This window comes from Mustelus asterias, unplaced genomic scaffold, assembly GCF_964213995.1.
Source record: "Mustelus asterias unplaced genomic scaffold, sMusAst1.hap1.1 HAP1_SCAFFOLD_1843, whole genome shotgun sequence".
NCBI lineage: Eukaryota > Metazoa > Chordata > Chondrichthyes > Carcharhiniformes > Triakidae > Mustelus > Mustelus asterias.
The window spans coordinates 1-12,727 of record NW_027591788.1 but is presented as its reverse complement, the minus strand read 5'-3'; the positions used below and the strand labels follow the sequence as shown (position 1 = coordinate 12,727).

The 12,727-nt window shown below is 57.8% G+C and overlaps 1 protein-coding gene across 1 annotated transcript in view; it reads right to left on the bottom strand.

The window, feature by feature from the left end:
• rusf1 (RUS family member 1) overlaps positions 1 to 6,489 on the bottom strand; it is a gene marked incomplete at its 5' end in the record, with an annotated part of 32,074 nt that extends 25,585 nt beyond the window's left edge. Inside the window, 2 exons of the mRNA XM_078206857.1 lie at positions 4,874 to 4,988; positions 6,348 to 6,489. Coding sequence (XP_078062983.1) covers positions 4,874 to 4,988; positions 6,348 to 6,489 — 257 coding nt within the window. The remainder of the gene's footprint in view (positions 1 to 4,873; positions 4,989 to 6,347) is intronic.
• Between the last annotated feature and the right edge of the window lie 6,238 nt (positions 6,490 to 12,727).

The following is a 12,727-nucleotide window of genomic DNA, read 5'->3' as shown; positions in this document are numbered from 1 at the left end:
CCCGTCTCCCTCACTCCCCCGCCCTCTCCCCGTCTCCCTCACTCCCCCGCCCTCTCCCCGTCTCCCTCACTCCCCCGCCCTCTCCCCGTCTCCCTCGCTGCCCCGCCCTCTCCCCGTGTCCCTCACTCCCCCACCCTCTCCCTCACTCCCCCACCCTCTCCCCGTGTCCCTCGCTGCCCCGCCCTTTCCCCGTGTCCCTCGCTGCCCCGCCCTCTCCCCGTGTCCCTCGCTCCCCCGCCCTCTCCCCGTCTCCCTCGCTCCCCCGCCCTCTCCCCGTCTCCCTCACTCCCCCGCCCTCTCCCCGTCTCCCTCCCTCCCCCGCCCTCTCCCCGTCTCCCTCACTCCCCCGCCCTCTCCCCGTCTCCCTCACTCCCCCGCCCTCTCCCCGTCTCCCTCACTCCCCCGCCCTCTCCCCGTCTCCCTCACTCCCCCGCCCTCTCCCCGTGTCCCTCACTCCCCCACCCTCTCCCTCACTGCCCCACCCTCTCCCAGTGTCCCTCGCTGCTCCACCCTCTCCCCGTCTCCCTCACTCCCCCACCCTCTTCCCGTCTCCCTCACTCCCCCACCCTCTCCCCGTCTCCCTCACTCCCCCGCCCTCTCCCCGTGTCCCTCACTCCCCCACCCTCTCCCTCACTCCCCCACCCTCTCCCTATCCACACCCCGTCTCCCTCACTCCCCACCCTCTCCCCATCTCCTTCACTCCCCCACCCTCTCCCCATCTCCCTCACTGCCCCGCCCTCTCCCCATCTCCCTCACTCCCCCACCCTCTCCCCACGTCCCTCACTCCCCCACCCTCTCCCCGTCTCCCTCACTGCCTCGCCCTCTCCCGTCTCCCTCACTCCCCCGCCCTCTCTCCGTCTCCCTCACTCCCCCGCCCTTTCCCCGTCTCCCTCACTCCCCAGCCCTCTCCCCGTCTCCCTCACTCCCCAGCCCTCTCCCCGTCTCCCTCACTCCCCCACCCTCTCTCCGTCTCCCTCACTCCCCCACCCTCTCTCCGTCTCCCTCACTCCCCCACCCTCTCCCCGTCTCCCTCACTCCCCCGCCCTCTCCCCGTCTCCCTCACTCCCCCGCCCTCTCCCCGTCTCCCTCGCTGCCCCGCCCTCTCCCCGTCTCCCTCACTCCCCCGCCCTCTCCCCGTCTCCCTCGCTCCCCCGCCCTCTCCCCGTCTCCCTCGCTGCCCCGCCCTCTCCCCGTCTCCCTCGCTGCCCCGCCCTCTCCCCGTCTCCCTCGCTGCCCCGCCCTCTCCCCGTCTCCCTCACTCCCCCGCCCTCTCCCCGTCTCCCTCACTCCCCCACCCTCCCCCGTGTCCCTCGCTGCCCCGCCCTCTCCCCGTCTCCCTCACTCCCCCACCCTCTCCCTCACTCCCCCACCCTCCCCCGTGTCCCTCGCTGCCCCACCCTCTCCCCGTGTCCCTCGCTGCCCCGCCCTCTCCCCGTGTCCCTCGCTGCCCCGCCCTCTCCCCGTGTCCCTCGCTGCCCCGCCCTCTCCCCGTGTCCCTCGCTGCCCCGCCCTCTCCCTGTGTCCCTCGCTGCCCCGCCCTCTCCCCGTGTCCCTCGCTGCCCCACCCTCTCCCCGTGTCCCTCGCTGCCCCGCCCTCTCCCCGTGTCCCTCGCTGCCCCGCCCTCTCCCCGTGTCCCTCGCTGCCCCGCCCTTTCCCCGTGTCCCTCGCTGCCCCGCCCTCTCCCCGTGTCCCTCGCTCCCCCGCCCTCTCCCCGTCTCCCTCACTCCCCCGCCCTCTCCCCGTCTCCCTCACTCCCCCGCCCTCTCCCCGTCTCCCTCACTCCCCCGCCCTCTCCCCGTCTCCCTCACTCCCCCGCCCTCTCCCCGTCTCCCTCACTCCCCCGCCCTCTCCCCGTCTCCCTCACTCCCCCGCCCTCTCCCCGTCTCCCTCACTCCCCCGCCCTCTCCCCGTCTCCCTCGCTGCCCCGCCCTCTCCCCGTGTCCCTCACTCCCCCACCCTCTCCCTCACTCCCCCACCCTCTCCCCGTGTCCCTCGCTGCCCCGCCCTTTCCCCGTGTCCCTCGCTGCCCCGCCCTCTCCCCGTGTCCCTCGCTCCCCCGCCCTCTCCCCGTCTCCCTCGCTCCCCCGCCCTCTCCCCGTCTCCCTCACTCCCCCGCCCTCTCCCCGTCTCCCTCCCTCCCCCGCCCTCTCCCCGTCTCCCTCACTCCCCCGCCCTCTCCCCGTCTCCCTCACTCCCCCGCCCTCTCCCCGTCTCCCTCACTCCCCCGCCCTCTCCCCGTCTCCCTCACTCCCCCGCCCTCTCCCCGTGTCCCTCACTCCCCCACCCTCTCCCTCACTGCCCCACCCTCTCCCAGTGTCCCTCGCTGCTCCACCCTCTCCCCGTCTCCCTCACTCCCCCACCCTCTTCCCGTCTCCCTCACTCCCCCACCCTCTCCCCGTCTCCCTCACTCCCCCGCCCTCTCCCCGTGTCCCTCACTCCCCCACCCTCTCCCTCACTTCCCCACCCTCTCCCTATCCACACCCCGTCTCCCTCACTCCCCACCCTCTCCCCATCTCCTTCACTCCCCCACCCTCTCCCCATCTCCCTCACTGCCCCGCCCTCTCCCCATCTCCCTCACTCCCCCACCCTCTCCCCACGTCCCTCACTCCCCCACCCTCTCCCCGTCTCCCTCACTCCCCCGCCCTCTCTCCGTCTCCCTCACTCCCCCGCCCTTTCCCCGTCTCCCTCACTCCCCAGCCCTCTCCCCGTCTCCCTCACTCCCCAGCCCTCTCCCCGTCTCCCTCACTCCCCCACCCTCTCTCCGTCTCCCTCACTCCCCCACCCTCTCTCCGTCTCCCTCACTCCCCCACCCTCTCCCCGTCTCCCTCACTCCCCCACCCTCTCCCCGTCTCCCTCACTCCCCCACCCTCTCCCCGTCTCCCTCACTCCCCCACCCTCTCCCCGTCTCCCTCACTCCCCCACCCTCTCCCCGTCTCCCTCACTCCCCCACCCTCTCCCCGTCTCCCTCACTCCCCCACCCTCTCCCCGTCTCCCTCACTCCCCCACCCTCTCCCCGTCTCCCTCACTCCCCCGCCCTCTCCCCGTCTCCCTCACTCCCCCGCCCTCTCCCCGTCTCCCTCACTCCCCCGCCCTCTCCCCGTCTCCCTCACTCCCCCGCCCTCTCCCCGTCTCCCTCACTCCCCCGCCCTCTCCCCGTCTCCCTCACTCCCCCGCCCTCTCCCCGTCTCCCTCACTCCCCCGCCCTCTCCCTCGCTGCCCCGCCCTCTCCCCGTCTCCCTCACTCCCCAGCCCTCTCCCCGTCTCCCTCACTCCCCCACCCTCTCTCCGTCTCCCTCACTCCCCCACCCTCTCCCCGTCTCCCTCACTCCCCCACCCTCTCCCCGTCTCCCTCACTCCCCCACCCTCTCCCCGTCTCCCTCACTCCCCCACCCTCTCCCCGTCTCCCTCAATATCACGTGCCATATACATTACATATGATATCAGAGTACAGATATCTCCCTGAGAGAGAGAGAGGGGACTGAGAGACACCAGTCAGTGTACAGATATCCCCCTGAGAGAGAGAGGGGACTGAGAGACACCAGTCAGTGTACAGATATCTCCCTGAGAGAGAGAGAGAGGACTGAGAGACACCAGTCAGTGTACAGATATCTCCCTGAGAGAGAGAGGGGACTGAGAGACACCAGTCAGTGTACAGATATCTCCCTGAGAGAGAGAGAGGGGACTGAGAGACACCAGTCAGTGTACAGATATCTCCCTGAGAGAGAGAGGGGACTGAGAGACACCAGTCAGTGTACAGATATCTCCCTGAGAGAGAGAGAGGGGACTGAGAGACACCAGTCAGTGTACAGATATCTCCCTGAGAGAGAGAGAGGGGACTGAGAGACACCAGTCAGTGTACAGATATCTCCCTGAGAGAGAGAGAGGGGACTGAGAGACACCAGTCAGTGTACAGATATCTCCCTGAGAGAGAGAGAGAGGGGACTGAGACACACCAGTCAGTGTACAGATATCTCCCTGAGAGAGAGAGAGGGGACTGAGAGACACCAGTCAGTGTACAGATATCTCCCTGAGAGAGAGAGGGGACTGAGAGACACCAGTCAGAGTACAGATATCTCCCTGAGAGAGAGAGGGGACTGAGAGACACCGGTCAGTGTACAGATATCCCAGAGAGAGAGAGAGGGGACTGAGAGACACCAGTCAGTGTACAGATATCCCCCTGAGAGAGAGGGAGAGAGAGGACTGAGAGACACCAGTCAGTGTACAGATATCTCCCTGAGAGAGAGAGAGGACTGAGAGACACCAGTCAGTGTACAGATATCCCCCTGAGAGAGAGGACTGAGAGACACCAGTCAGTGTACAGATATCTCCCTGAGAGAGAGAGAGAGGGGACTGAGAGACACCAGTCAGTGTACAGATATCACCCTGAGAGAGAGAGAGAGGGGACTGAGAGACACCAGTCAGTGTACAGATATCTCCCCGAGAGAGGACTGAGAGACACCAGTCAGTGTACAGATATCTCCCTGAGGGAGAGAGAGAGGGGACTGAGAGACACCAGTCAGTGAACAGATATCTCCCTGAGAGAGAGAGAGAGGACTGAGAGACACCAGTCAGTGTACAGATATCTCCCTGAGAGAGAGAGAGGGGACTGAGAGACACCAGTCAGTGTACAGATATCTCCCTGAGAGAGAGAGAGAGGGGACTGAGAGACACCAGTCAGTGAACAGATATCTCCCTGAGAGAGAGAGAGAGAGAGAGGACTGAGAGACACCAGTCAGTGTACAGATATCTCCCTGAGAGAGAGAGAGGGGACTGAGAGACACCAGTCAGTGTACAGATATCTCCCTGAGAGAGAGAGAGAGGGAGAAGGGGTCAGCTGTTACCACTCCGTGGTCAGACAATTGGGTGACATACCTTTCAGAATCCAGGTGATGGAGGCCGCAGCGACAGTGGCTGTGTTGTCTCCAACCCCCACACCCTTCAGAATGGCCTGAGTGGCGAGAGTCCCGGTTATACTGCTCGCAAAGGCCTATCATCACAAACAGAAACCAATAAACCTACGTTCCTGCCTTAGATACACTGTCCTTTCCCCCTCTGGGACCGGGTGTCACAGTGCGTTAGATACACTGTCCTTTTCCCCTCTGGGACCGGGTGTCACAGTGCGTTAGATACACTGTCCTTTCCCCCTCTGGGACCGGGTGTCACAGTGCGTTAGATACACTGTCCTTTCCCCCTCTGGGACCGGGTGTCAGTGTGTTAGATACACTGTCCTTTCCCCCTCTGGGACCGGGTGTCACAGTGCGTTCGATACACTGTCCTTTCCCCCTCTGGGACCGGGTGTCACAGTGCGTTAGATACACTGTCCTTTCCCCCTCTGGGACCGGGTGTCACAGTGCGTTAGATACACTGTCCTTTCCCCCTCTGGGACCGGGTGTCACAGTGCGTTAGATACACTGTCCTTTCCCCCTCTGGGACCGGGTGTCACAGTGCGTTAGATACACTGTCCTTTCCCCCTCTGGGACCGGGTGTCACAGTGCGTTAGATACACTGTCCTTTCCCCCTCTGGGACCGGGTGTCACAGTGCGTTAGATACACTGTCCTTTCCCCCTCTGGGACCGGGTGTCACAGTGCGTTAGATACACTGTCCTTTCCCCCTCTGGGACCGGGTGTCACAGTGCGTTAGATACACTGTCCTTTCCCCCTCTGGGACCGGGTGTCACAGTGCATTAGATACACTGTCCTTTCCCCCTCTGGGACCGGGTGTCACAGTGCGTTAGATACACTGTCCTTTCCCCCTCTGGGACCGGGTGTCACAGTGCGTTAGATACACTGTCCTTTCCCCCTCTGGGACCGGGTGTCACAGTGCGTTAGATACACTGTCCTTTCCCCCTCTGGGACCGGGTGTCACAGTGCGTTAGATACACTGTCCTTTCCCCCTCTGGGACCGGGTGTCACAGTGCGTTAGATACACTGTCCTTTCCCCCTCTGGGACCGGGTGTCACAGTGCGTTAGATACACTGTCCTTTCCCCCTCTGGGACCGGGTGTCACAGTGCGTTAGATACACTGTCCTTTCCCCCTCTGGGACCGGGTGTCACAGTGCGTTAGATACACTGTCCTTTCCCCCTCTGGGACCGGGTGTCACAGTGCGTTAGATACACTGTCCTTTCCCCCTCTGGGACCGGGTGTCACAGTGCGTTAGATACACTGTCCTTTCCCCCTCTGGGACCGGGTGTCACAGTGCGTTAGATACACTGTCCTTTCCCCCTCTGGGACCGGGTGTCACAGTGCGTTAGATACACTGTCCTTTCCCCCTCTGGGACCGGGTGTCACAGTGCGTTGGGGGACTGTGTCGCTGAGAGCCTGACGAGTTGCTGCAATCTCACTCACCTGTACAGTGTCCCAGATTTGATAGGTGAGGTAGTCGTCACTGACACTGTCAGGGTAACCCTGAGGCAGGAACACTGACTGAAAGACAGACACAGCACGGGGGTTACAGTGAACCGCTACAAGACCACAACTTTCCCCCTCTCTCTCGGTGCGAGAGTTCTTTCAGTTGGATCTCAATCACATAACCCACACTTGTCATAAGACCATAAGACATAGGAGCAGAATGAGGCCACTCGGCCCATCGAGTCTGCTCCCCCATTCAATCGCGGCTGATATTTTTCTCATCCCCATTCTCCTGCCTTTTCCCCGTCACTCCCGATCCCCTTATTAATCAAGAACCTATCTATCTCTGTCTTAAAGACACTCAATGACCCCGGCCTCCACAGCCTTCTGCGGCAAAGAGTTCCACACATTCACCACTGAAGAAATTCCTCCACATCTCTGTTTTGAAGGATCGTCCCTTCAGCCTGAGGTTGTGTTCCCTCTGGTTCTAGTTTTTCCTACTCGTGGAAACATCCTCTCCGCGTCCACTCTATCCAGGCCTCGCAGTATCCTGTAAGTTTCAATAAGATCCCCCCACGCATTCCTCTAAACTCCAACGAGTACAGACCCAGAGTCTAGCTTAGGGGTTTTTTAAAAAAGGGGCAGCATGAACAAGTTGGGCCGAAGGGCCTGTTTCCATGCTGTAAACCTCTATGACTCTATAAAACATCTTTGTCTTTGTCTGTTCATTGGACACAGGTGAGGTCCCTGAGGATTGGAGGATAGCGAATGTGGTCCCGTTATTTAAGAAGGGTAGCAGGGATAACCCGGGTAATTATAGGCCAGTGAGCTTGACGTCCGTGGTAGGGAAGTTGTTGGAGAGGATTCTTAGAGACAGGATGCATGCGCATTTAGAACGAAACAATCTCATTAGTGGCAGACAGCATGGTTTTGTAAGAGGGAGGTCGTGCCTTACAAATTTGGTGGAGTTTTTTGAGGAAGTGACAAAGATGGTTGACGAAGGAAGGGCCGTGAATGCCGTCGATATGGATTTCAGTAAGGCATTTGACAAAGTCCCTCATGGCAGGTTGGTTAAGAAGGTTAAGGCTCATGGGATACAAGGAGAGGTGGCTAGATGGGTAGAGAACTGGCTTGGCCACAGGAGACAGAGGGTAGTGGTCGAAGGGTCTTTTTCCGGCTGGAGGTCTGTGACCAGTGGTGTTCCGCAGGGCTCTGTACTGGGACCTCTGCTATTTGTGATATATATAAATGATTTGGAAGAAGGTGTAACTAGTGTTATCAGCAAGTTTGCGGATGACACGAAGATGGCTGGACTTGCGGATGGCGATGAACATTGTCGGACAATATAGCAGGATATAAATAGGCTGGAAAATTGGGCGGAGAGGTGGCAGATGGAGTTTAATCCGGATAAATGCGAAGTGATGCATTTTGGAAGAAATAATGTAGGGAGGAGTTATACAATAAATGGCAGAGTCATCAGGAGTATAGACACACAGAGGGACCTGGGTGTGCAAGTCCACAAATCCTTGAAGGTGGCAACACAGGTGGAGAAGGTGGTGAAGAAGGCATATGGTACGCTTGCCTTTACAGGACGGGGTATAGAGTATAAAAGCTGGAGTCTGATGATGCAGCTGTATAGAACGCTGGTTAGGCCACATTTGGAGTACTGCATCCAGTTCTGGTCACCGCACTACCAGAAGGACGTGGAGGCGTTAGAGAGAGTGCAGGGAAGGTTTACCAGGATGTTGCCTGGTATGGAGGGTCTTAACTAAGAGGAGAGATTGGGTAGACTGGGGTTGTTCTCCCTGGAAAGACAGAGAATGAGGGGAGATCTAATAGAGGTGTACAAGATTATGAAGGGGATAGATAGGGTGAACGGTGGGAAGCTTTTTCCCAGGTGACGATCACGAGGGGTCACGGGCTCAAGGTGAGAGGGGCGAGGTATAACTCAGATATCAGAGGGACATTTTTTACACAGAGGGTGGTGGGGGCCTGGAATGCGCTGCCAAGTAGGGTGGTGGAGGCAGGCACGCTGACATCGTTTAAGACTTACCTGGATAGTCACATGAGCAGCCTGGGAATGGAGGGATACAAACGATTGGTCTAGTTGGACCAAGGAGCGGCACAGGCTTGGAGGGGCCGAAGGGCCTGTTTCCTGTGCTGTACTGTTCTTTGTTCAGAGGTCACGGGGGGGGGGGGAAGGCGGGAGAACGGGGATGACAAAAGCATTGGCCGTGATTGAATGGCGGAGCAGATCCGATGGGGCCCCGAGTGGCCTCATTCTGCTCCTGTGTCTGACCGGGGAGTGTGGGCGAGCCACTCCGGTGGTGTCCAGCGTGTCCGGAGGGGCCCCCCGGCAGCATCCTGCCACCTTTCGGGATCCTGCTGGCGCGTGGATAACCTGTCCTGGCCGGGTGTTGTTGGACGCTCTCTCTAACTCTCTCTCTTTCTCTCTCTCTCTCTCGTTCCTCCTCTCCCCAGATGACCAGTTCGAACAGCTCCGCATCGATTCATTCTCCAGCCCCCCGGAGCTGCCTGATGTGATGAAGCCTCAGGATTCGGGCAGCGGGGCCAAAGAACAGGCCGTGCAGTGAGATGGAGCAGAGCCCCCTCCCCCCACCCTCCCTCTCTCTTTCTCCCTCTCTCTGTCTCTCCCTCCCTCTCTCTGTCTCTCCCTCCCTCTCTCTGTCTCTCCCTCCCTCTCTCTGTCTCTCCCTCCCTCTCTCTGTGTTGAGAGCTTCTGGTTTCTAAGTGTCCAGATCACCAACAACCTGTCCTGGTCCCCCCCACGCCGACACTATAGTTAAGAAAGCCCCACCAACGCCTCTACTTTCTCAGGAGACGAAGGAAATTCGGCATGTCAGCTCCGACTCTCACCAACTTTTACAGATGCTCCATAGAAAGCATCCTTTCCGGGTGTATCACAGCTCGGTCTGGGGCTCCTGCTCTGCCCAAGACCGCAAGGAACTACAAAGGGTCGTGAATGTAGCCCAATCCATCACCAGCCTCCCATCCATTGACTCCGTCTACACTTCCCTTGGGAAAAGCAGCCAGCATAATCAAGGACCCCCCCCCACACACCCCGGACATTCTCTCTTCCACCTTCTTCTGTCGGGAAAAAGATACAAAAGTCTGAGGTCACGTAGCGACCGACTCAAGGACAGCTTCTTCCCTGCTGCTTTTGAATGGACCTACCTCGCATTAAGTTGATCTTTCTCTACACCCCTAGCTATGACTGTAGCACTACATTCTGCACCCTCTCCTTTCCTTCTCTATGAACGGTATGCTTTGTCTGTATAGCGCGCAAGAAACAATACTTTTCACTGGATCCCGATACACGTGACAATAATAAATCAAATCCAATCAAATCCTTTCCCTTCTCCCCTCTGTACTCTATGCACGGTATGCTTTGTCTGGACAGTGTGCAAGAAACGATACTTTTCACTGGATCCCGATACACTTGACAATAATAAAATCGGCACGGTAGCACAGTGGTTAGCACTGCTGCTTCACAGCTCCAGGGACCTGGGTTCGATTCCCGGCTCGGGTCACTGTCTGTGCGGAGTTTGCACATTCTCCCCGTGTCTGCGTGGGTTTCCTCCGGGTGCTCCGGTTTCCTCCCACAGTCCAAAGATGTGCGGGTTAGGTTGATTGGCTGTGCTAAAATTGCCCCTTAATGTCTTGAGATGCGTAGGTTAGAGGGATTAGCGGGTAAATATGTAGGGATATGGGGGTAGGGCCTGGGTGGGATTGTGGTCGGTGCAGACTCGATGGGCCGAATGGCCTCTTTCTGTACTGTAGGGTTTCTATGATTCTATGTTTCTATGAATCAAATCTCACACGCACTTTAAACAGATTATGAAAAGGAGGTACCTCTCTTCATTTCCCGAACCCTCCAAGGCCCCGAAACTCGACACTCCTCTGTCGAGAAGGAGGCCCAAGCCATGGTGGAAGCTGTACGGCACTGGCGCCACTACTTAGCTGGTAAACGGTTCACCCTGCTCACGGACCAAGGATCCGTTGCCTTCATGTTCAACAACACGCAGCGGGGCAAGATCAAGAACGGCAAGATATTACGGTGGAGGATCGAACTCTCCACCGACAATTACGACATCTTGTACCGGCCCGGGAAGCTCAAAGAGCCCCCGGACGCCCTGTCCCGTGGAACATGCATCAGCGCGCAGGTGGACTGGTTAAGGGCTCTCCACAACGACCTCCGCCACCCGGGGGGTCACCAGGTTTTTCCACTTTTTATTAGAGCCCGAAAGCTGCCCGACTCAGTCGAGGATGTCAGGTCCGTAACTCGGAACTGCCAGGTCTGCGCGGGATGCAAGCCGCACTTCTACCGGCCGGACAGGGGCACATCTTATAAAAGCCTCTTAACATGGAAACCCTACAGTGCAGAAGGAGGCCATTCGGCCCATCGAGTCTGCACCGACCACAATCCCACCCAGGCCCTACCCCCACATATTTTACCCGCTAATCCCTCTAACCTACGCATCCCAGGACTCTAAGGGGCAATTTTTAACCTGGCCAATCAACCTACCCCGCACATCTTTGGACTGTGGGAGGAAACCGGAGGAAACCCACACAGACACGAGGAGAATGTGCAAACTCCACACAGACAGTGACCCGAGCCGGGAAACGAACCCGGGACCCTGGAGCTGTGAAGCAGCAGTGCTAACCCACTGTGTTACCGTGCCGCCCTCTCTTGCTCTCAACTAGTCTCGGCTCGATTGATAGCGCATCAATTTTAGATTGGCTGAGTGTTGGTTCTCAGAGGAGGGAATCCATCTCCCCCTGTGACTAGTGGTGTGCCGCAGGGATCGGTGTTGGGTCCATTGTTGTTTGTCATCTATATCAACGATCTGGATGATAATGTGGTAAATTAGATCAGCAAGTTTGCTGATGATACAAAGATTGGAGGTGTAGTGGACAGTGAGGAAGGTTTTCAAAGCTTGCAGAGGGATTTGGACCAACTAGAAAAATGGGCTGAAAAATGGCAAATGGAATTTAACGCAGACAAGTGTGAGATATTGCACTTTGGAAGGACAAATCAAAGTAGAATGTACAGGGTAAATGGTAGGACTCTGAAGAGTGCAGTTGAACAGAGAGATCTGGGAATACAGGTACAGAATTCCCTAAAAGTGACGTCACGGGTGGATAGGGTCGTAAAGAGTGCCTTTGGTACATTGGCCTTTATAAATCGGAGTATCGAGTATAAAAGTTGGAGTGTTATGGTAAGGTTACATAAGGCATTGGTGAGGCCGAATTTGGAGTATTGTATACAGTTTTGGTCACCTAGTTACAGGAAGGATGTAAATAAGGTTGAAAGAGTGCAGAGAAGGTTCACAAGGATGTTGCCGGGACTTGAGAAGCTGAGTTACAGAGAGAGATTGAATAGGTTGGGACTTTATTCCCTGGAGCGTAGAAGATTGAGGGGAGATTTGATAGAGGTGTATAAGATTTTGATGGGTATAGATAGAGTGAATGCAAGCAGGCTTTTTCCGCTGAGGCTCGGGGAGAAAAAAACCAGAGGGCATGGGTTAAGGGTGAAAAGTTTAAAGGGAATATTAGGGGGGGCTTCTTCACGCAGAGAGTGGTGGGAGTGTGGAATGAGCTGCCGGATAAAGTGGTAAATGCTTTGAACATTTAAGAAAAACTTGGACGGGTTGATGGATGAGAGGGGTGTGGAGGGATATGGTCCAAGTGCAGGGTCAGTGGGACTAGGCATAAAATGGTTCGGCACAGACAAGAAGGGCCAAAAGGCCTGTTTCTGAGCTGTAATTTTCTATGGTTCGATGGTAACAACAGTTGAGTTAATTTGCTCACTGCTAACGGGATCAATAATTTAGGAAGCGTCGGGGATATATTTTCTCTGCCACCACTAGAGGTCGCTGAAGCCCAGGTCACACCACCCTCCCGCACACACTCCTTACAGATCACAGGGCGAGGGACTCCCCTTTTGGGCGTTTCATGGAATAGAAGTATAGAAGATAGGAACAGGAGGCCATTCGGCCCTTCGAGCCTGCTCCACCATCCGTCATTCTCCCCGTAACCTTTGACCCCGTTCGCCCCCCCCCCCCAGTGTCCGTCCGCCTCTCGAACACATCCAATGTTTTGGCATCGACTCCTTCCTCTGGGAATGAATCCCACAGGCTCCCCAGGTGAAGAAATGTCTCCCCACCCCCTCCGTCCTAAAATGGTCTACCCCCAATCCTCAGAGTGTGACCCCCCTGGTTCTGGACCCCCCCCCCCCCCCCCGCACCATCTCTCGTTTCCTTCTCGACAGGAATATCCTCCCTGCATCTACCCTGTCTGGTCCGGTTAGAATTTGATAAGTCTCGATGAGATCCACCACCTCAGTCGTCTGAACT